At 34.3% G+C, this 25,698-nt stretch overlaps 1 protein-coding gene across 1 annotated transcript; it reads right to left on the reverse strand.

Moving 5' to 3' along the window:
- Nucleotides 1–6,106: 6,106 nt before the first annotated feature.
- Nucleotides 6,107–16,366, reverse strand: Scgbeta (sarcoglycan beta). The gene is made up of 2 exons (XM_072530973.1): nt 16,003–16,366; nt 6,107–6,985 (listed from the first exon to the last, which is right to left on the reverse strand). Exons 1-2 carry the CDS (start codon nt 16,274–16,276, stop codon nt 6,297–6,299), a joined length of 963 nt encoding a protein of 320 aa, XP_072387074.1. The 5' UTR covers nt 16,277–16,366; the 3' UTR covers nt 6,107–6,296.
- Nucleotides 16,367–25,698: the final 9,332 nt, after the last annotated feature.

Raw genomic sequence — 25,698 nt, forward strand, 5'->3', positions numbered from 1 at the left:
GGTATTGCTATTTAGTAAATCGTTATCATTATTTTTGACTATATTGGATCGGTGTTTTTAATTTTTATTTTTCAGATTACCGAAATTCGAGCTCTCATGTATACACCCTCTGGAGAAATATTTTATAAGCGTAGATTGTTTGAGGACTCTAAATTACTCAACCAACGGAAAAATTCCAGAATAAATACAATACCGTTTTAAAATTTGTCAAATTTCTACCATGAACGCAGAAAAAATACAAGAAAGAAATACTTGGATTTGCAGCAACTAAAGAACTTGATGCCGAGAGATTACCATAAGTATTATGCTAGAAATAAGTTATAAATTATAAGTATAATTCTGTTTGTTTTGTTTTAAACTAAACCTATTTTATAATCACCAATGGATTTTTATTTGAATTAATCTCTAGTGCATACCAGCTAACTCCAGCAGTACGTATTTTTCCTGTAAAAGAAAATTGGATAACTGCTTAAAATACCCTAGTGTTGTAAGGATCATTGTATAAACGTTTATGTATTGGCCAAAATAATAGGTAATGATATATCTAGCGACTGTAATTTTTGTCATCAGTAGCTTATAAAAAATATTATGTTTTATGTCTCTCCTGAAAAATTTGTTCAGATAGAGTTGGCCGGTTTGCGATTTAAGGTATTGATGTGAAACATATTAGCCCAGTCTGGTTATACAAAAATCATCGATTTCACGGCAAAATGTTTCGCAGATATCTGAAGCTTTTAAGACATAGGTGGGGGTTACTAGATGACGAATAGATAAAAAGATACTCCTATTTTTACCTTGCGTTTTTTTTAACAATAATTTATGGTCAGAATTTGATTTTTTATCTATAAGTTTTTTCTCTTATAATTTAAATAAACAATATTTATACCATTTTTTTATATCAAGAATATCTTTATTTTTCCCGTTTTTTCAATTAAAATTGATAAATAATTTACGGAGATATTTGCAAAAAAGTAGTTTTTTTGCACTAATTTATAAATTTAATTAATTTTTTCTATTAACAAAAATAAAATGTTATTAATACATTTCAACATTGAGGAATTACCATCCTTTAAATTTGTGCGAAATTTCCCCCCGATCGGTCAAATAGTTTAAAAGTTATTCAATTTGTTTATCCCTCTGACTAATTATTTAAACCATTGAACTTGCCCTATGAATGATGCTAGACATATTTAACCCTTAAATGCCCAATCGGGGTCACTATGGGACCCCAGACATACATTTTTGGCTATAATATCTTTATTTGAAACATTTGGCAACCGCGCAATCAGGTATTTGTGTGGACGTGTCTCCTACGTTTTCTGTTAGCTGTTAGTATACCACGAACATTCGTGAGGTGCAGTGGTCTGTAAGAGAGATTTAGATAAGTGGGGTCTCGCTGTGCCCCCGACTGGGCATTTAGAGGCACCAGAATATTTTTATTATTTTTAACATTTTTCGTCAGTTTACATTGAAAAATGGACCGTAAGAGAATGAAAATGACAATAAGCGACCAAGAACATGAAAAAATTATCCGAAATATAGAAGAAGGGATATCAGAATCCGATTTCGACTATGAGATTACCGACGAATCAGATAGCGAAGAGCAAGATGTTTTTGAGGAAAATGTTTCGGAAACTGAGGACAATTTAGAAGTCAACAGTGACGAGGAATCAGATGCAGAACCTACCAAAGTGGACGATAATATTAGTGAGGTTAGTGGTCCAACATATACATCCAAATCTGGAATGCAGTGGAATAGCCTACCTTTCGTGAGATCCAAGAGGCAACAAAAAAATATTATAAATGTACATCCAGGCTTAACAAACTATAGTAAAAATTCCAACACGTTTTTTTTAGACTATTTCAATTTATTTTTGACCGAAGAGATGAAGAATGTCATATGCCTTCATACTAATGAAGAAGCTGTTAGGCGTTATCAAGAGTGGAACGAAAAACATCCGAATAACAAAAAAGAGTGGACGGTACTTACCAACAATGAACTGGATAGCTTTTTAGGAGCACTTATCAAAGCTGGTGCTTTAAGGTGTGGGAAAGAATCGACACGAGAGATATGGTCTACAGACACCTCAATACGCCGGTCATTTTTTACAGCCGCATTCGCTAGGAACCGATTTGAAGAATTATCGAGTTTCTTGAGGTTTGATGACAAAGTGACCAGGGTGGAGCGGAAGGAACAGGATAAGTTAGCGGCGATACGAGTAATTTGGGACATGTTCGTCTCTAACTGTGACAAAGCCTTTGAACCATACGAACATATAACCGTTGACGAACAGTTAGTGAGTTTTAGAGGAAAGTGTCCTTTTAGACAATATATAAAATCAAAACCTTGCCGCTATGGGATAAAAATTTGGGCTGCCGCGGATGTTAAAACATCTTATTTATCAAAACTTCAGGTGTACCTTGGAAAACTACCAGGTGGTAGAATAGAGAAAAATCAGGGATTTCGTGTTGTGAAAGATCTAGTGGAACCATATCATGGCAGTTGGAGAGGAATTACAACTGACAACTTTTTTACCAGTGTTCCTCTTGCTCAATATCTTTTATCTAAAAAACCTTACTTTACTTGGGACCGTCCGCAAAAATAAACCTGATACACCACCACAACTAAGTTTGACAAAAAAGACCTGCGGAGTCGTCAATATTTGCTTTTACTAAAGAATTAGCTATGGTTTCGTACATACCTAAAATACACAGGATGGTACATCTTCTTTCAAGTCAACACGATAGTGATATAATTTGTCAAGACTCTCAAAACAAACCCTTGATGATTTTAGACTATAATAATACCAAGGGTGGTGTTGATAATGCCGACAAACTGATTAGGGAATATTCCTGTAAAAGAAGAACTGCTCGTTGGCCATTCAGGCTCTTTATGAATATTATAGACATATGTGCACTAAATGCCTATATTTTATACATTGAAAAAAATCCTGATTGGAAGAAAAATAATTTTTCACGAAGACGTATTTTCCTGTTACAATTAGGGGCTGAGCTTGCTCGAAACAACATGGAAAAAAGAGCGAAATATATAAAACATAAAGCCTATGTAAAATCTGCTCTAAAAGATTGTGGCATACCAATGGTAAACCCAACTACCGAAGTTGCAACTCAATCCGTCCATTCAGCTAAGAAACGTGCTCGTTGTTACCAGTGTCCGCGAAACTGTGACAGAAAAGTGAATACCGTTTGCTCTTTTTGCAAAAAATTTATATGCCAGGTGCACAGAAAAGAAGAAAAAACTATTGTATGTAAAAATTGCAACTAAAAGTTATATGCTTATATTATTATTTAATTTTAATTTTGTTCGAATTGAAAATAATTTGTTTCTAGAAAAGCCGTTAATTTTGTATGAAAAATAAATAAAAATTATTCAAATATGCTTAAAATTATTTTTAACCGTGTTTTCCTTTTAGTCAGTGCTAAATGACGTTACTAAATTGAAAATTTTAGTGGGGTCCCTAGGAGACCCCACATGGGCATTTATGGTTATTTTCATATCACGGGCATTTAAGGGTTAACAAATTTCATAGGATTCTTTAAGACTTTACTTTACTAAGTCTTTACTATCTCAGAAGTTAAATGAATATTGAGTTTTCATCGAAATTATTTACAAAATAAACGTTTGAAAAAGGGGTATGTTTTTTACTAATAAACAATTGTAATAACTTCTATATTTTTCAAGCTACAGACTTGTACGTACAACCATTAGATAGCTGGTAAAAAAACTCACATTTAACAAAAAAAATAAACCTTCTATGAACAATAGGAACGAAGTTATAGACATTTTTTTTGTTAATTATATCTCCATTGTTTATAAACATTAAGAAGTAAAATTTGCACAAATTTTGAATGAAAATCTAAACTTTATATTGAATTTTATAGCTATAAAATTCATCCAATTTTGCGAAACTTAAACATTCAAAAGCTTCACCAGTTCTGTAGGAATTTCATCAGGTCCATTTGCTTTCTACCATATTCTACTTCTTCTTTCAATATGTCTGTCCCAGTTGCATTGATTATCTGAGTTAAGTTGTTTCTATCGTCTTCAAATAATTCATTCAGGTATTCTGTCCATCTTTTTATTTTATTCTCTATATCTACAATAAGATTTCCATCTTTGTCTTTAAGTTTACCTATTTGGCAATTCTTTATGCTTCCTGTTATATCTTTTACTTTTTTGTGCATATTGAACGCATCGTACTTTTTCTCATAGGTTTCCATTTCTTCACATTGTTCTTTAATCCACTCCTCTTTGGCTTCTTTTATTCTCTTTTTTATGTGTTTATTTATTTCTTTGTAAGTGTCTGGGTAATTCTTCATCTTTCTTCTTTGTTGTTGTTTATGTAAGATGTTTCTTTCCTGCTGTTTGTATAGCTGTATTTATTTACTTTAATTTTTGGTTAACGTTGTTTGTATCGTTAATTTGTTGCTGCACTAAACGGAGGTTTTCATTTATTTCTTCTCCTGTTTCTTGTCGTATATTTTTGTTTCTAAGTTTATTTAAATCTAGTGCCTTTCTGTGTGGTCTTCTAATCTTTTTTCGTCTCGCCTCTATCACAGTAACTACCGGGTTATGATCTGAGCCTATATCAGCTCCTGGGTACGTCTTAGTACATTTAACAGCATTATGATACCTCCTTGCTATCATAATGTAGTCTATTTGATTTCTCACTATTTTTTCTTTGGTATGTTGTGGAGATGTCCATGTATATAACCGTCGAGGAGGTAATTTGAAAAAGGTATTTGTTATTACGAAGTCTTCACTTTGGCAAAATTGAATCAATAGATCTTCTCTGTCATTTCTGTTTCCAAGCCCATATTTTCCTACTCGTTCTCCTACCTTACCTTGACCCACCTTGGCATTAAGATCGCCCATTAATATGTTAATGTATGGAAAGACTGACTTAATAAGTGAAGACAAACAACCTACAACAAAAAGGTTCAGACCTGACAGTGAAGTCGAATAAATCAACCAAATTTTAACTTTTAAACCAATGTATGTAAAGAAAATAAAAACAGTAAAGTTCAATAAACATTGCAAAATTTAATAAGGCAAGTGATGAAAAAATCGACTTATTTTATCAAGCAGTAGGGCAGATTAGATTAATATTGTATATCATATTTGTAAGAAAAATAGAATAAAAATCAATATTGTTAATTATAAAAATACAAACAATTATAATTAATATAATAATATAATGTGTAAAAATTACCTGAATTTAATTTATAAAATATATAAGTATTATTACATCATTGATATAAAATGAAAAAACATATGTTGATTTTCCGAGATTTACGGGGGGTGAAAATTATGTCATCATTATTAATACTGCGACAGACTATTCGAGCAAATTTAAAAAAAGTAAGTATTTAGGGTGAATTTCAAATGGACTCAATTTTTTCGAGTTTTCCCATATTTTCCGGCCAGTGAAAACTATGTAGTTATTCATATTTTGACGAGCTACCCCAGAATAAAAAAAGAGGCTTGCAGCTGCAAAGGAAGCCGAGATAATGTAAATTTTTCCTACGTGTTGCAATTTGAAGTTCCGATGCCGAAAAAAAAACGGAGCTGAAACAGATATCCTCTCCACTTTCCCATGTCGATCTTTCGAAAGTACCGTCGTTTCGAAAAATTAGATAAATTTTGTAGCTATAAGTTTCAATATAAAGTTTAGCATCATGCATAGGGCAAGCTCAATAGTTTAAATAATTAGCCTCAGGGATAAACAAATTAAATAACTTATAAAATATTTGACTGATCGGGGGGAAATTTCGTACAAATCTAAAAGATGGTAATTCCTTGATGTTTAAATGTATTAATACCATTTTATTTTGTTAATAAAAAAATTTATAAATTACTGCAAAAAAACTGCTTTTTTGCAAATATCTCTGTAAATTATTTATCAATTTTAATTAAAAAACAGGAAAATAAAGATATTCTTGACATAAAAAAATGACATAAATATTGTTTATTTAAAATATAAGGGAAAAATGTATAGACAAAAAATCAAATTGTGACCATAAATTATTGCTTAAAAAAACGCAAGGTAAAACTAGGAGTATCTTTTCATCTATTCCTCATCTAGTATCCCCCACCTATGTCTTAAAAGCTTCAGATATCTGCGAAACATTTTTCCACCGTTTTTTTTTTTTTAACCAGACTGGGCTATGTCTTTATACTTGATTTGTTGCAGTATGTAACCTATTTAATTAACAAACACTTTTTAAAACATGTTTTACACATATCTTTAAGTAAATTAATCCTTAAAATTTATCTAAATACAAGGGTTGTATTGCGGTTCCATGCTGACATGATCACAATGTACCCTCTCGTTAGGATTAGCTACGGGTATTCTAAAAATCTTTCCTAGCGGCATACATACACAAATTTTAAACTGTGAAGTGATATAATTATTGTTTAATCTCGCTACTGGAATTTTATTTAAATCTACAAACACTCCTTCTTTTCCTAACAGTACAATAGAGCCGTTAATGCTCTTTAAGTGAATATCTTGGTCAGCAGACCAAGTTATAGTCTTTCCATTGATATTTGTGCCCTCGGCACCTTTTATAGTAATAGATTCACCGTCGACAGTTAAACTTTCATCGATGGGGCTTCTTATTTTGTTAGTACGAATGTGTTTAGATCTAAAATTGTTCACTCGCTTTAGGTTTTCATAAACAGGCTCATTAACAGTAAAAATAGATTGTTTGTCGGTATTGTTAATATCGAAAAAGTTTAACCCTCTAAAATAAGTTTCGTTAGGATCTATTTTTGCTTTTAAACTGCCTCGACCATTCTTGACTAAATTTAAAAGAATTGGACTGCTGTAGGATGTTATTTCCATGGGTTCGTCTTCAAAGCTTTCTACTTTACCATCTCGTTTGTAAATGTGATCCAGGTTTGTTTCGCCAAAGAACTTGATTGTTTGAGATTCTGGAACCAGTTCGATACTTTGCATACCTAAAATCGTAATATATAAGTCAATATTTATTATACACAAAAAATAAATAATCCTACTATTATAATACTCACAAAAATACAGCGAATTCCTAGAACGTAAAATAATAACCAAATCTATTTAAACTACGAATTAAGAACTATTAAAAAATGAAAGACCCAAGTTGACGTACTATCTGAAATAATTATTTAGGAGATATATAAACGAAGAAGAAATCGCAAGGAGTTGGAAAGAAGCATGAATTGCGCCCATTAACAAAGAGGTTTAATAGACTATTCTGAAAATTACAGATGCATCTCAGTGATCTAGTCGACTATACGGAATGTTCTTAAAAAATTGAATCAAAGAAGAGTATGAACCTTATAAAGTAGAACAACAAGTAGGATACCCAGCCGAAAGGTCACGTCTCGATCATATTTTTCCTATAACTCAACTGACTGAAAAAAAGAATCACGGAACCGACAGATTTATTTCTTATTTGTTGACCTAACAAAAGCATACGATACAGTAGCAGTAAAAAAACTATGGCAACTCCTGGAAAATTTTCCTATAAGTGATACGATTATTGTAGCAGTAAAGCTATTGTATAAACAAGCCGCATCAAAAATTAAAGTAGAAAATACCCTATCGGAAAAATTCATTGTAACTAAAGGACTGCGGCAGGGATGTTATATTTCTCCGGTTCTGTTTAAAATATATCTAAAAGAAGGTGGAGAAGATCCTGCTCTGAAATGGGTGTCAAGTCAATCAACGTTTAATTTGCATACTTTAGGGTTAACTGATCGGCATGACGGAGGACAGGTGTGAAGTAATTAAATTTACGACTTTTTTGTCTGGGAATGTGTTCTTCTTCTTCTTCAAGTGCCATCTCCGCGGCGGTGGTCGGCAATCATCATAGCTATTCGGATTTTGAGACGGCTGCTCTGAAAAGTTCATTTAATGTACATCCGTACTACTCTCAGGTTGCGCAGCCATGACATTCTATGCCTCCCTATGCTTCTCTTTCCCTGCATAATCAGTTGGAGCAAGGTGTATTTCTCTCCACGTGTAATATGTCCGAGATATTCCAATTTTCTTGTTTTAATTGTATTTAAAATTTCTATTTCTTTATTCATCCTTCTCAGAACCACTTTGTTTGTGACGTGTTCTGTCCACGAATGAATGGAAATGTAGGGCGTATTAAATTTTTAATATTAGGATTTCATAAAATCACGATACTATGCTATGCCGATGATACTGTACTAATTGCTGATAACGAAGATAACCTACAAAGGCAGCTCCACACCTTCAATATCACAGCAAACAAACTTAATATGAGAATAGAAGAAAAAACTAAATGTATAGTGATCAGTAAAGAGCCGCGTAGATGCAAACTGGAAATAGACGGCAAAATTGTAGAACAAGTATTGAAATTCGATTATCTAGGAGTAGAGATCACTAGTGACAGGGATATAAGAACAGAGACCACAAGGCAAGCATCAAAAGCGGCAAGAGTAAGTTATTGCCTCCGAGAAACCATATGGAGAAACAAATATCTGACCACGGAAAGCAAAATGAAAGTATACAAGACAACAGTAAGACCAATCCTAACATATGCAGCGGAGACAAGGACCGATACAAGAAAGACGAAACAACAAATCAACAATATCGAAATGAAAGTATTAAGATCAATAGCGGGCATATCATTAAGAGACAGACAAACCAACAGAAGTATACGCGAACAATGAAAAATTCAAAATATTAACAGGTGGATAAAAACAAGAAACAAAAACTGGAACGAACATGTAAACCGAATGGGACCAGATAGATTAGCGAACATCTGTAAAAACAACAAGCCGTATAGCAGAAGACCCGTTGGAAGGCCGCCATAAAGGTGGAAAGATAATGTACAGTCAACAACGACTGAAACAGAATAAGAGGCAGACAAACAGGAGTAATCCTAGTCGCGCGAAGAAGAAGATTTCATAGTTATAAGTCAGTCGAATTTGTACTACCAACCAAACCGTATAGAAATAAAACTTTAAAGCCACACGTGTGTATTTTAATATGTGTGTACGTTTTTTTTTTGTACTTAAAATTTAATTGTTGTATTTCAAATCCAGAGAACTCCGTGGAAAGTAAACTGCGTGACCTCAACCATAACAATGGCAGTAAAATTAAATAATGAGCATACTTTGTATATCGTTTAGAATTTATGGCTAAAAGTTTATTTAAAGAATGTGAAAAATGTGGTCTATATGTGAATCGATCAACAACATAATACCTGCTCATTGAGAATCCAACAGGAAACCTGATCGTAGATGAAAACACTGATACGCTTGTAATACTCAAATTTAGGCACAACAATTAACCATAGTGACCGAACTAAAAATGAAATTGAAGAAATGATAGTAAGAGGTGAGAGGAACGAAGTAGACGATGCTATGAGTAAGAGAGGCCTAAACGATGGAGAATGGAACAACAGAGAGAGATGTAAACGGTTGAGCGAGGGAAGGCAGTGAATACTGTAGAATCCCTAAATATATATATGATAGTAAGAGTACAAACAAACGATTATAGGATATCTAAATTCAATACTGTGTCCAAAGATATATCTCGAGAGAGAAAACACCTACTCTTTAACTGATTCTTTAAATATATCATACTGTATGGAAGCTAAAGAGATCCTTAAAAAGTCACTTATTTTCCTTAGAAAAGGACTTCTGGCGAACATCTGCCGCAGGGAACTTATTTAAAATGACCATGTCCAAAGAATGGATGATAGACGACTTCCTAATCACATAATAAAAGTTAGATTAGAAAGATACCAGTTAAAAGAGAGGAAAGATGAAGACCAAAACATACATGGTTAGGAGGCGTTCAAAGAGCAATGTTGGAGAGGAATCTTAAGGCTGGAGAATAGAAGGACAGGCGAGAATGGAAACTACGAACCGGAAGGTGTAAGACGCTATGAAAATCGGATGAAAAAAAATCTATTTTAATATACAAAAAACTTAGAATACATTTTTGTTGTATTATAGATTTTGTTAGTAGAAAAAAATGTATAGAAAGAAAAAAACACATAAATACATTTTTTAACAAACAACATTAATGAATAATAGACAAATGAAATTTATGCTGCTAAATCATCTTTATAAATACTGATTTTTTAATTTTCGTCACAAAGTATTTGTGTCAGCACATTCTTATTGTGGGCAGCTTTTTATCTCCCCAAATTTATTTGCTACAAAAGAAACTATTAATTATTTGAAACGTTTTCATGTTATCTATTTTTTTTTTAACCTATACTACTTGTTATGCATTTCTCATAAAATTAAATGATGAATCAAGTAGCGGTTTATCTTGGAAGACAGTAGAGCTATAATATTTAACGGCAATGGAAACGCATTACAAATTAGTTCTTGATAGGAACTTCAAGATAACTGAGAGTTCAAAGAATATTGGAAAACGAGGAATATATGGTTTAGATCACCAATGGACACGTTATTACAAATACAGACAGAAGAGCTAGAACACAAACACCCAAGTTAGAAAGAAGAATCAACTCTAAGTAGAAAATAAAGGCAAAGAAAAGGAAATGAAGTTCAACAGACATTTACTGCAAAATTAATTTATGAGACCTTTACCAGAGGAGACTGGATCAGAAATTATGGAAATTCTGTTTTTATAACGTCAACGAAATGTACAAGCACGTAAACACAGTATAAACAAGGCGGCATTAGAAGCTTTGGGAGAACTCGAGAAAAGAAATACCCAACATGAAGTAAAAATAAACGAAGTAACACAAAAATGTTTAAAGAAAAAAAATTCTGTATATGAAAAGTATGAACACCCAGAAGACATACAGATGTAAAACGAGAAAAACGGAGAAGTAAGGGCGAAAGAGAAGAATGAAGAATGAGAAGTAACATGTGCACAAATTAGAAATACATAGGACTCCTGGAAAATATTAAAATTTTTAAGAAAAATTACCAACAAAATACAGTACTTATCATCAGCAGCTATAATTTTACCATAAACAAAGTAATATCAAGTTGCCTTTGAAAACAAAAAAAACACGCACTGTTTAATGCCTGAGAAAAATAAAATATAATTAATGTCATAAAAGTCCAAACGAAAATAACAAACAGGTCTGTCTCAGATTAACACTCTAAGACCGATAAGGAGCTGCAACCAGATAAGCACTCTAGCAGAAGCGGTTGGCCTTCAGTCAACATCCTAGTGCCAATGAAGTTGTTCCCAGATCAACACTCTGGCCGAACTCGCTTTTCTCTTGTGGCGTACGCTGTTTTATGCCATTGTTGGCCTTCCATCTCCTCTAGCGCGCATCGATCGTGTAAGTGCGCGTGAACGGAGCGTTGACGGGACGGTGGCGATGCACATCGTTACACCCTCTTTTCTTAAAAAAAAAATGTAGCATATATTTTTTTGTGGCGTTGAGCCTACCACTTATCAACGGAGCCTATCACTCGATCTCATCAACGGTATGGTCTTTGTCGGTTAGGTGATAGTCTACTTCGTAAACTGATCTTGGATTACCGTCAAGAAGATACTCCCCTCTGTAGGTCTTAAGCATGGTCCCACCAAATTAATTGGGACATTGTGCCAAGGCTTTTCTATAGTGGATAGTCTCATTTTCCAGTCTCAGTTTACACTGAAGGCATTTCTTATAGTTTCTAACATAGCGTGCTATTTGAACATGGCCACAGCATGTTTTCGCAGTTCTTAACGCGCCTGCTGCTATGCCGTTCCTATTCGTTTTGGTTTCTGTTCGGTTCTCTTTAGGTTTATATTCGGGTTAGTTTCTTTTTTGGTTCTTTCTCGGATTCGGGTCCTATTCGGGTCTTATTCAGATTTTCGCTATCTTTAAAAAAATTCGTTATCTTAATCTTGAATCTTTTACGGTTCGTTTGGAATTTAAGCCGACCTTTTTGGGCTCGTGCTGTAACTCCTCTTTGGACAGGTGGTAATCTACGACGTACCTGTCATGGTACCCGTTACTGTGTACTGAGGCTGTGTCGTTGTTAATTTGTGACGGATAGCTCTTCGAGACAGCAGATTTTAGCTTTAGCAGATTAAAGATGGCGAATTTACGAAAAACTGAGAGAAATTGATCTGAATTTCGTCCAGGACCTCATGAGAGACATTCGACGAAATTTGCGTCTGGTAGAGCAGAATGGGCCAAGTAAGTGTTTAAATAAATTTCTCCATAAAAAAAATCCGATAAATATTTTGTGCCAAAAACTACCATACAACAAACAGACACTTACAAATATGTGGGACACGAGATCAAAATAAGCAGAGACAATCAAACACAAGAAATACAGAGGCGAATAGGCCTGACATGGGCAGCATTTGGCAAATTAAGACATATTCTAAAAAGTTCAATTCCCATGTGTCTCAAGCGAAAGGTTTATAACCAATGTGTTTTGTCTGTGCAAACTTATGGAGCAGAGACTTTAACACTCACGCAACAATCTGCGAATAAACTCTAAAGTTACACAACGAGCCATGGAACGTGCAATGCTGAACGTGAGCCTTCAAGACACATAACAATACAACAAATCACACAAAGATCAGGAGTTCAAGACGTCATCGAAAGAACCACGACGCTTAAGTGGAACTGGGCAGGGCACTTAGCCAGAACACAAAATGGACGGTGGACAAGACGTATTATGGAATGGAGACCCAGAAACTATGAATGAAGCCGAGGACGACCACCGGCTAGATGGGCCGATGATATAAAACGTGTAGCGGGAAACTGGCTACAAGCGGCCCAGTGTAGAGAACACTGGAAATAACTGAGGGAGGCCTATGTCCAGCAGTGGACGCGATTGGCTGATTGATGATGATGATGATGAAAAACTTTTACAGAAAACCGCTCATATTTCATAGAGACACACACAGGACATGAACAACAACGAAATCAAAATAAAGAACGGATTGAGCTAACATTAAGCGAAGTAAATAATGCCATAATAACTCTAAATAACAAAAAATCAGGGGGACCGGGAGGAATCTTTAATAAACCAATTAACTACGGAACAGAGAAACTACACAAAATCAGATGAATGATCCAAAGCACATATTACTTCAACAAATAAAAAGGGAGAAGGGAAGGAATGCGAAAACCAAAGGGGCATTAGTGTGATAGGATTTACGGGCAAGTTATATGGAAAAATGTTTAAAGAAAAACTGGAAAAATCTATCTCAAATAAAATCGGGGATGATCAAGCAGGATTTACGGCAGGAAGGTCCTGCGTAGGCCACATATATCATCATCCAGCCTTCTGCGTCCAAAGTTGAACATAGGCCTCCCCTAATTTCTTCCAGTGCTGTCGGTCTTAAGATTCCTACAGCCATATCAGGCTCCAAATCTTGTGCTAAAATTATTATTCAATATTTCAAAAAGACGTCTCTATACATGGATATCACCGAGAGATGGCCATAGTAGTGTAATGCGTAACCAAATAGATTATATCATGATTAACAATAGATTTCGAAACTCATGTAAATGTACTAAGACATATCCAAGTGCCGACGCAGCCACGGATCACAATTTACTGGCATCTAGAATCAACCTAAAATTAAAGACAATCAAAAAGCCTTCCATTACAAAGAAATACGATAGACAAAAACTAAAAGAAGAAGAATTTAAACATCACTTTGAACAGACAATGAATGAAAAAATTCGAGACAACATCACACAAGTATACAATGTACCAACAGTCGAAGAAAGATGGGATAACATAAAGAATGGTATCATCGATACAGCAACGCAAAGTGAAACTGTCATCCATTATAAAAAGCAAGCGTGGATGAAAGATGAAATAATCGAAATGATGGACGAAAGAAGACAGCTTAAAAATAGAAATAACTCAGAGTATAAACGAAAGCATAATCTGATTCGAAGAAAAATCAGGGAAGCCAAAGAGTTATGGATGCTAGCAAAATGTGAGGAATTAGAAGAATTGCAACGAAAACATGACGAATTTAACACACATAAGAAAATAAAAGAAGTTACAGTACACAAAAGAAATACACCCATAACATTAACGAATAATGAAGGTCATGCACTATCCCTAGAAGACGAAGTAATGGAGGAATGGGAAAACTACATTAAAGCGTTATTTAAGGATGATCGAGGATCACTACCTAACTTAAGTGCAAATACAGGACCATCAATCTTAAACGCTGAATTGGAAAAAGCCATACACCAAGCCAAAAACAACAAAGCCAGTGGACCAGATCAAATATACAGCGAATGGCTAAAATTACTCTCAAATGACAATATAAAAGAACTCACTGTACTTTTCAATCAAATATATGATACCAGTGAAATTCCATCGGACTGGCTAAAATCGATCTTTATTCCTCTTCCTAAGAAACCAAACGTTAAGAAATGTAGCGACTGTAGACTCATTAGTTTAATGAGCCATGCCGTTAAAATACTGTTGCATATTCTCCTAAATCGAATTAACAACAAGTGCGAAGAAATAATTAGTCAAGAGCAGTTCGGGTTCCGGAGATGCCTTGGAACTAGAGAAGCACTATTTTCTATGCAAACACTCCTTCAACGATGTTGGGAGGTAAGAAAACCCGTATATATGTGCTTCATTGATTTTGAAAAGGCATTTGATCGCGTTCAGCATACCAGACTAATTACCGCCTTGCAGAGCATCCAACTAGATGAGAAAGACATCAAACTTATTGCCAAACTTTACTGGAACCAAACAGCCATTATTAATACCAACAACAGAGAATCAAACTCAATCAGTATTGAACGAGGCGTAAGACAAGGCTGTATACTATCTCCCACCCTCTTTAACGTGTATTCTGAGAATCTATTTAGGGAAGCTTTAAAAGATCAAAAAGGAATTATCATAGGAGGAGAAATAATTAACAATATACGGTACGCCGACGATACTGTGATTCTAGCTGAAAACATCGACGATCTGCAGGAGCTAATCAATAGAGTTGACATGGAATGCACAAATTGGGGACTGTCGATAAATATCGATAAAACTAAATACAAGGTGACCAGTAAAGTGGATATCGGCGCAACCCAACTGATATTAAACCAACAACCGCTGCAGAGAGTTCAGAGATTCAAATACCTTGGATGTTGGATTACCCAAAATCTAGATCCATCCTTCGAAATTCGATGTAGAATTGAACAGGCAAGAAACTCATTTCAAAAATTCAAGCCTCTATTATCCAATAACTCATTAAATTTGGAAATCCGTGAAAAGTTTACAAGATGTTACGTGTGGTCTGTACTTTTGTATGGATGTGAAACTTGGACTTTAAACGCCGATATCATGAATAAAATCGAGGCGTTTGAGATGTGGTTGTATCGAAGGATACTAAAAATTCCATGGACTAGCAGAACTAGAAACGAAGAAGTTCTTCGAAGAATGGGACATCAACGAACTCTATTAAATATTATTAAGAGGCGTAAACTAGAATATCTTGGACATATAATCAGAGGACCAAGATATGAGTTCCTTCGGCTAATTCTCAACGGTAAAATCGAAGGAAAGAAATGGATAGGACGGAAGAAACTCTCTTGGTTGAGGAATTTGCGGCAGTGGACAGGTTTGACAGCGGACCAATTGCTACACGTAGCGCAAGACCGAGATCAGTATAAAAATCTTATAAGCATGGTAGTCGCCGACGTTCCGTAGGGATATAGCACTCTAAGAAGAAGATTTCAAAAAAAACTAAAAAACCATATCATGGCTTGAATGGCTAATGTCAATCGAAATAAATTAATATTAAAATGATTAAAAATGTGTTGGTTCTTATAAAAGTTAAACTTTGTAGACTAGATTTCACAACAAAAAGATGATTGAATTGAGATTGTAATCCATCTACAGTTTCAACACCAATAAATATCGGAAACCTGTAAAAAACTATTTTTTTTTCTTCGTCTATAACTAATAAATGGATTTCAATAAAATCAATATTATTCTCAATTACTGAAATATGTTTTTATAAAAATAATAACAAAACTTACCATGGCCTAATTTCAGTACTCCAATTATCGTCACTGTCAAAATGAGATTTCCAATAACTAAAATAAACAGTAACACCAACAAAGTCCAAAAAGCAAACGTTTTTCTTCCTCTCATACCCGGTTTAATGTTTTCCACTGGCATATAGCCCGCCTTAAAGTTGTTGTTAAATTTTGGCACTGACCTGTTTAAAATCGCCTTCTCTTTTACCGAAGCCGTATCCATTTCGTCGGAAAAGGGTTCAGACGATTGGGGTGATGTCGATCGATAATCCATCTTCTTTTTATAGCTAGATTCCTTTTTTAATTTGATTAAAAGGTAAACATTGCCGGAATCTATGAATAATCGAGTCGATTTTTGGGACGATTGACGGAATTAGCATCGTGACGCCGACGCAGATCTTTCGTTAAACTGCGCATATTAGAGATGGGAGATATATCAATAACAGTTAAGAGAAACTCAAAATAAAGAACTGAAAAGTCAAACCTTCCTGAATCTATGAAAGGTTACAACGGAAAATCAATTTTTTTTATTGACTTGGTGGTCTAATAAGTAATTTTTGAAATAAAAAATATGATTTCCAGAAAATTCTTTATTTTAATCGGTATAGTCTCCTTTTAACTCAATACAATGATTCCAGCATAAACACTAATTACCGCATTTTTCTCTCACATGAAACCATCCATCCATGTTCAAATTGTAACACAAATGGACATAACGCTAATAATTGTCCAAACACGTCACCACTAACACCAGAAAACAATATCGAACCAAACACAATATTACAATCAAATAAAATTAACAACAATTCTTCGTCCTCATCCAAACCAAACAACATTCATCCTATATACATCGAAAATGTAGAATTGTCAGTAAACTTCATCTATAAATGGTCTAGTACTACCTGAACTAATGGACAGCGTTCAAACAAGTAAGAATATCATAAAACGAACTGTTTCTGAAATAATAACCCCCTCCTTCTTCTACTCCAACTGAAGAAAATGCACCAACTACCAAAAATTCAACACAAGAGACTGGCTTTGCTATCAACTCATGCAAAACAACTATTTAATGACGAAACTCAAATTCTACATATAAGCAACTAGTAGATTTTTTTGAAAATGCAACAGAATCCAATGATCCATTAAGTAGGGGAGGATGGGGCATTGTGAACCATCTAAGGAAGATATGCACATACTGTTAAACCAGAAATGATTTTGTTTTGTTTAATTAAGTAGGGACGTTCATTAAACATTTAACTGTCATTTAGTTGCAATTGAAACATAATTTATTTAACGTATTTTCAAAAAAAAAATGACAACTGACTATATGTCAAAAGTTCACATTGCCCCATAGGGTGGGGCAATGTGAACTACTGAGGAAAGTCACACTATTTCATTATCTAATGGCTATGTTTGGTAAATAAAATCAAGTAAAAAGAATTTTTTTATTAAAAATACTTAGAAAACCGGTAACAGAACATTAGTAAAAATAGACACATGTTATATTTATTCAGAAATACAAAATTCACACTGAAATTCTTCATCATCTTCTGGATCTATTCCCGCACACGCTTCATGAGCCCATTTCAGACAGGCCGAGCAACGTACCCATCCTTCTTCATTGGCTGATGAGGAGAACCACTCGTTACAGTAAAAACATTCAGCATCTTCACCATTGCCATCATCTTGTACTTGATGGTTACATTTATTTTTTTCTTTCCCTTACCATCTTTGGAAGGACAAACTTTTATTTTTTTGTTACTTCTTTCACTATCTTCGTGCTTATCATCATTTATTTTTTTCTTAGCTTTTTCCTTTTTCATTGTTTCTATTGCCTCCTTCGTGTTTATTTCAAGTTCTAATTCTAGCTTATACGGACTAGATGTCAGTACAGCCGTTTTACCTTTTTTGGATTTCCTCTTTGGTTCCATTAATTTACTTCTCTTTGGCAGAGGACGAATGTGTTTAGGGCTGTTTGCTCCAAATGAAGTTGTTGCTCTATTGTGTGCAGGGGAAATTGTCAATTGAAAATCGTTACCAGTATGAAGCTTTGCAACTGAGGTTGAAGCAATTACCTCATCTTGACTTAAGTGAGGCTCTGCAGTTGAAGTTGAAGGAATTGCCTCATCTTGACTTGACACTGGTAGACTATTATTCTCCAAATCTCTTTCAGTCGTAGCAGATGGTGCAAAATCGAGGTCTGTAAATATATTGGGATCATAAGGTACTATCCCACATTTTTTAAAAGCGTTAATAGCAGCCAAAGGTGTTGCAGCTTGTAAGAAAGCCTCACCAAAAATGTTAGAGATTTGGAAAGCTTTTCTAATGCCATATTATAATATCGTGCTAAAGGAGCCATGACACCAACATCGGTTGGCTGCATTCGATGGGTGGAATGTGGAGGCAAACAAATGATATGTACATGTTTTTCCCTAGCCAAATTAATTACTTCTATGTTTTTTGTATGGCTGCTGTGTCCATCCAAAATCAATAAGATCGGATCGTCTTCACTTGGTTTCGTTTGTTGAAGAAAATGTTGAAACCATATTAAAAAGAGTTCACTATTTATCCAGCCACTATCGCTACATGCGAATATTGAACCTGGAGGTGCACCAGCTTGGAGTTCAACTTTCATTCTCTTTCTTGCAAAGATTAACATCGGCGGTATGAAGATTCCTGATGATGACATGCAAATAACGGCTGTTGTTATTCCACTTCTATCAGCAGAAGTAAGCCGTCCAACTTGTTTCCGTCCTTTATGCGCCAAGATTTTACTATTACATTTGGGGACTGTTCCTAGACCTGTTTCGTCACAGTTAAAACACGCGTTGGATTGACATGTTTAGAATCCAAAGTAGCTTTATACAGATCAAAAAATTGTTTTACATTGTAACGATTAAAAGCTTCAGCTCTTGCAGCAGATGTTGATTCGGGTTTACGTAATGAAAGCCCTGGGTGCCGTTTTCGAAATCCGTACGCCCAATCTAAACCTGCAAGTTTGTTTGTTTTATTATATGGATGGTCATTGTTATTTTTTTCGGCTAACTGGAAAGCTAGGTGACGAACATCAAGCAAAGTAATTCCGTATAAACGCTTCTCCATATCTAAGATATAATTATACAATTCTTCTTCCTGTTCCTTGGTAAAAACCGTTTTGTAGAAACCTAGACCCTTTTCGTCAGGAGAAATTCTTGTTACTTTTTCTTTGCATCTGCGAATTAACGTTGCTTTCGGGATACCATAAACTTTACTAGCTTTTAAATAGCCCATTTCCCCAGCTTTAACTGTCCGGATAGCATTCTTCAAGGCAACAAGAGACCAGGATTGTTGCTCAGTTTTCCTCACATAATTTCGTACCATTTCTAACTGCAAAAGAAGCATATAATTAAAAAAGTGTCAAGAAAATATAATGGGGCAATGTGAACCACTCCTAGTCCACGTTGTCCCATGCGTAGTACACATTCAAAATATGGAAATTAACGTACCAGTTCACAACGTATCAAAAGCAAATCTTAATTATTAAAAGCACATTTTACAAGCAATACCACAGTATCAAAAAGTTAAAATAATCATGTCTACTTACCGAGAAATCTTTAGTCAAAAGTAGTAAATTCCTTAGATCAGCAGCGACGAAACACGTGTTTTTAATTATAACACGTCTGAACGTAATCCCCGTGCGTTCACACTCATACTAAAAGTAGATAAGATGTCTACGCATATTTGTAGTAGTTACTAGATGCAGTGTTGCCAATTTTAAACAAAATAACCGATGTGGTTTACATTACCCCCATGGTCCATGATGCCCCATCCTTCCCTATATCAAAAATGTACACAGAAGATACCCATAAACTGTTGAAATTAGATATTATCTTATCTCCACCCATATTATAAAAACAAAAGAATGAAAAACTTAAGTACAGGCATCAGGAAAAAATTAATGAAACAAAATTAAGTAAAATATCTATAGCTCAAGAACTTGAAAGCGAATCAGACACATCAATAGAATCTTCTCAAGAATAATGGCTCCATCAAATACGATTATCCAATGGAATCTTAATGTCTTCCATGCCCGAATTGAATTTTTCAAAACACTTATAACAGAAACAAATCCAGCCATTATATGCTTACAAGAAACCAATTTTAAAAACGATTATCTGGAAAGGAATAACAGACTCATGAAAAGCTTGAAATTTTTTAATAAGTTTATCTAGCAATGGTTTGACTTTATGCAAGCGGTCACCATCTGGACACGTGGTATTATCGGATAAGTGCCACATTCTTAGAAGGAGCTGAAATCGGTTTCTAGGCATAATTTTCGGAGCCATACAATTTTTGTAGAAATTGTCAGTGCTCCAGTATTTGTCAATAGAAGGCAGCCTCACAAGTCCCATGTAACCCACAAGGCCAATAAATTGTATCAATTCTTCTCTGTTGGTTGGAATCCATCGATGTAGTCTAGACTCGTTACTGATATTATCAGTATCGCACAAAATCTGGGTGGCATACAAGTTAGTTTGATTAACCATCTCATCTATAACTTCATCGTCCACGAAAATTCGAAAATTATCTTTTTCTTCTTCTTCTTTTTATATAGACATGACTCTGTCTGTTTTTCAATGTGTCTCCAGTAAGTTGTCGTTCCATCGTTTTCGTGGTCTTCCTACTGATCGTCTTCCTATTGGGTAACCATCTGTTGCCGTCTTTACTACTCTATTTGTTGTCATTCGGCTTATATGATCATTCCATTCTACTCTTTTTTCAGTTTCTCTCAATTTTTTAAGTGTTTTCATCTCTGCTGTTTCTAACATCTTTTTTGCCCTCTCTGTGTCTTAAATCTTGTGATTGGCAATAATTTTTTTCCTTCTAAGTTGTTCGTATCCATCAGCAGAATTTTCCTGGCTTTGGTGATCTTCATTTTGCTCAGATGATAATATGTTTTGTTGGTTCTGTTGATCGATTGTAACTTGAAAAAAGTCATCTAATTATTACGAGGAAATAGCACTGTTCGATTCCAAAAGCTGTAGTTGGACAATATTTTTTGAATTTTTACCCAAAGAGTGATAAGGTACCAAAAACCGATTAATATTTTTTTGGGAATGTTATCCCGGCTGGAAAGTGACTTAGAACAGAATGTCTCATTACCAATTTCCCTTTTTGCAACAAAAGTGTTTAGCTTTCTACGTTTATTTTCAAATTTATTTCTTCTTCCGCTTCTGACCCATCTGAGCTATATGCAATTTCTTCATCGCTGGAGGGTAATAATAGAGGGTCTAGGTCAGAATCAAAGGAAAAATCATTAGTATAATTTATATAGTATATAATTAGTATGCATTTGTATAATTTTAGTAAATTGTTTTTTTCTGACTCGTAAACTTTGCCTATAAATCTTTCAATAGCTATGTTGTCTATATATCTTTAAATGACAATAAAGCATATTACCATTCTATTCTACTAATAAATTAACGTGTATTTTTCAGAAGATTATCTTGCTTATTGTGTACGTACGTACTTCAAATAGTAATCCCATGCAATTATTTACACCTGAAAATATGATATGAACATATGATATAAAAATTATATCTTACCTGAACGTTAATTCCTTTCCAAAACTATACCAACCATCATTTTACCGCGACTTCCCATTTTATTTCAAGAAATAATATTTGTTTTTACTATTATCTAACTCTAAAAATAACACGAGCACAATCAACTTATTTGTCTTACTAACAATCAAACCTCTACTGATAAAATATTGGTCAAAACAACTACTCAGCAGAATATTACTCGACAAGTCTCATCATGAACAGAACGACCGCCCGACCGACCGCTTGGCACCACGGGAATATAGTCGGTTCACTATATTTACGCGGGTTTCGGATTAAAAATTTTATTGTAAGTACCCAGTTTTAATTACCTGCTCTTTGGGGAAATATCAACTGGTCAAATGAAATGAAAAATAATCCATAACTTTTTTTAATTAAATAATAATGGAAAATCTTTTATATAATTGACAGTACAATAAGGAGAATTACTTCATTAATGGAGTCTAATGTGGCTAATATAAACCTAATAATAATTTTATATTACACTTCACACAGAAAATATGGTCTATGTATATTTGTTCCATGGAGAGAATTTCTAATGAAAAATAAAAAAAATTAACTCGCCAACAAAAATGAAAATCAGTCATTATCATCAAAAATATCAGAATCTTCATCATCATCACTGTCATCACCATTAATTGTTATTATGATTGGACTTATTTCGTTTATTTTATTTTCACGAGTCCCCCAATCTTCTATTAGTTTCTCGCACTTGAATATACAGTTGCACCACACTTCTGGAGTTACAATTGAAAGTGCCTTTCGCCAAGTTTCCCGAACTGCGTCGTCGCTATAACCGTTAGGCCCAATATGGTTGTCATAATATTGTTTTGCTATTCCCCATATATATTCGATGGGATTAAACTGGCAATGTAATTGATGACCGTAACTTTCTATAATCTGATCCACAACAAAGGTTTTTGGTTTTGCGTGGATATTTGCCAAGCGTAATAATTCTGATTTTAAAATTGTTGTGTAAATGGTATATGTTCCTTTGTCAACCATTCTTTAATTTTATTAACAGTCCAAGAATTCGTTGGACTTTTGTTTAATACTTCAGAATGGTAAGGTGCATTGTCTAAAATAATTACGCTGGGCTCACTTAAACCTGGGAGAAGTTTTTCATGTAACCATTTTACAAACATTTCTGTGTTCATATTATCGTGATAGTCACTTGATTTTGATTTAGATGAAAATATTAAATCAGCACCTTCTATAAAACCCGATTTCCCTCCTGCATGTAAAATTATGTGTCGCTTCCCTTCTCCATCAGTATGTTTGATAGACTTTACGTTATCATCTTGCCATATTCTCTTGGTTGCACCCCTAGAAAATATCCATGTTTCGTCTAAATATATAAAATTTGCCCTTTCTTTTTTTAATTTAGAATATTTTCTTAGAAAGTTAATTCTTTTATGCACAACAGAACTTCTTTCACAAAGGGCTTTTCTGTTATCCTCCTTTTGAAATTTGAAACCCAAATTATGTATCACTTGCCATAGACTTGTTCTGCCAATTTCGTCAAATTTTCTGTCTTTTAATTCCGAGAGAATTGTATTTAAGGTCACATGTTCCTTGTTGGCTCGCATTCGATAAATGGTATCACGAATTTCAAATTTTTTTCCATCTGGAATATCTTTCGTTTTCAATGATAGGCGAGTTTTTCGGTGATCTTCTTTCGGCCGTTCATTATTGCGATTTTGTAATACTCCTCTTAGTTTGGTTTCACTAATTCCTAGAGCATCACATACGCGTTGTTGAACAGACATTACCGATTTTAAAGGACCGCCATTTTCTTTTTCATCCGTAAAATACTTATGTACACTACAAATTAGACTATCTACATCTAACACACGTCTAGGCATTTTTAAATATTTCCACCAAACATACAATGTCAACATTGGCAAAGAATCAATTCAACTGCAATATTGTAACAAATTTATACCTACCCTAATGTTATTTTAATGTATTTTAAAATATGACCATTAATGCAGTTTTTATCAATGAGTCATTAACATAATTTTGTTAATCCGAAACCCGCGTAAATATAGCGAACCGACTATAAGTATGTCGCCTACGCCCCGGCTTTCGACCGTTGACATATTTTTTCAAAACTTAGGACTAATAAATGAAATTGGTAAAATATTAATAATGCAAGTATTTCAGTTGGTAGCCAGATGCACTTTTTTCAACTTGGCACCGTGGACTTTTTTAAACATTTTTTTGTGGCAGTCAGCCTGTTAAAATGCATTTTGATTTTTATCGATAGGACACTTTGATCAAAAGATATCGAATTTTTACCGTCGAGTTGATACTAATCTTATTTAAAATTGATTTCACGCACGTGAAAAGAGAACTGCCTATAAACTGAGTATTGCAGCGCTCTGTCACAGACCGTGAAAACTGCGTCACGTCACTCTGCGCGGGAACTTGCGGTGTTAGTATTATTTCTGTGTTTCACAGAAATTCACCGTGATTCACCACGCGTCACCTCACGAAGCTGCATGTCAACTTGCGACCGGCCTTAAAGTGCGCTGCCAAAGTGATTATTCAATATTTAAAAGCATTAAACTATTTATACAAAATTTGATTGTTGTACTATTACCTATATGGCTGTTAGTATTTTTTTCTTTTTCGCTAATAGCCATACAGGCTGATGCGAGTTTGCAAATAAAAAGAATTCTCTAATAAACGTATAGAATATTTGTTTATTAGAGACATACAGTCTCAGTAAAGCCAAATGGAATAAATTCATTATTTAGGTTACTGTACATATTTATAAAAAATCCCGAAACACGTCAAATTTAAATTATAACTTGACATTCTTTAACGTGAAAATGCAGCCCCTACCTTCAACCCCTTAGAATGACAGGTACAACCCCCAATTTTTAAAATTGGAAGTATAGGCTTGTGATATATCGTTTAAAAGGTCTTTTCATTCTCCATTCAAAAATGTAGTCGCTTTTCAGTTTATTAAGATTAATTAAGATAAAATGAAAAAAAATATCGTGGCTTCGTAATCTACGTGAATGGTTCGGGTGTAGTTCGATTGAACTTTTTAGGCGCGCTGCTAACAAAGTCACAGTGGCCATGATGATTTCCAATCTCCGCTAGGAGTGGCACGAGAAGAAGAAGAAGAAGATAAAATAAATTAAAATCATGTGGTTACCGAAATTCGCTAAAATATACTCAAAACTTATTTCCCGTTTAGGTCTTGATAATGAGAAAGTGAACAAAAACCATAGCAATGTGGTTTTTAGATGGTAACCATTAAAAAAACTTTAAAGAATTTCCGTGGCAACGTTATTTTAACACGCATTAGTAAATTGTTTTATTTAAGTTGTCATTATTTTAATTTAAGTAAAAAGTTAGTTCAATTCAATTCTGAAAAATGGTTAGATTAACGGAAATGCATAAAATAACAGTTTTACAAATGATTGGTTACGGAGATAACACCCGAACACAACAGGAAGTAACTCGCCTATTTCATGAGAAATTTCCTAATTTACCGCCTATATCCAAGAAACGATAAGTAAAATAGAGAAGCAGTTTCGCGAGTTTGGTCATGTAAGGCAGATAAAAAAAGCAGCTGCCAATGCACTAAGTGATGAACTCAAATTAGATGTGTTGCTTGAGTTTCCACATACATCGAGTAGACAGACATCCACTACATTCAATGCTAGCCATACATCGATAGTAAACATATTAAAAGAAAATAAATTGCATCCCTATAAGATGATACCTTTTCAGGAGCTCATGGAAGACGATTTTGATAGGAGAACTTTTTTTTGTGAGCAAATGATGGACATGTTGGATAACAATATTATCCAATTAGAAGACGTTATGTTTTCTGATGAGTGTACTTTTTCACTTAACGGTCATGCTAATCGGCAAAATTGCCGCTACTGGGCCACGGAAAATCCTCACTGGATGAGAGAAGAACACACTCAATACCCTCAAAAGGTTAATGTTTGGGCAGGGATTGTAGGAAACAATATCATTGGTCCCTTTTTCATTGAGGTCAACTTGAATGGCAACAATTATTTGGCACTACTTCAAAATGATGTCATTCCAACGTTGGCAAATTTATATC

This window comes from Diabrotica undecimpunctata, chromosome 5 (genome assembly GCF_040954645.1).
Source record: "Diabrotica undecimpunctata isolate CICGRU chromosome 5, icDiaUnde3, whole genome shotgun sequence".
Lineage (NCBI taxonomy): Eukaryota > Metazoa > Arthropoda > Insecta > Coleoptera > Chrysomelidae > Diabrotica > Diabrotica undecimpunctata.

Coding starts and splice junctions, on each gene's coding strand:
- Scgbeta (XM_072530973.1), bottom strand. CDS start 16,276: ATGGATTATCGATCGACATCACCCCAATCGTCTGAACCCTTTTCCGAC. Junction 6,986..16,002: donor AGTACTGAAATTAGGCCATG/GTAAGTTTTGTT, acceptor TTACGATTTTAG/GTATGCAAAGTATCGAACTG.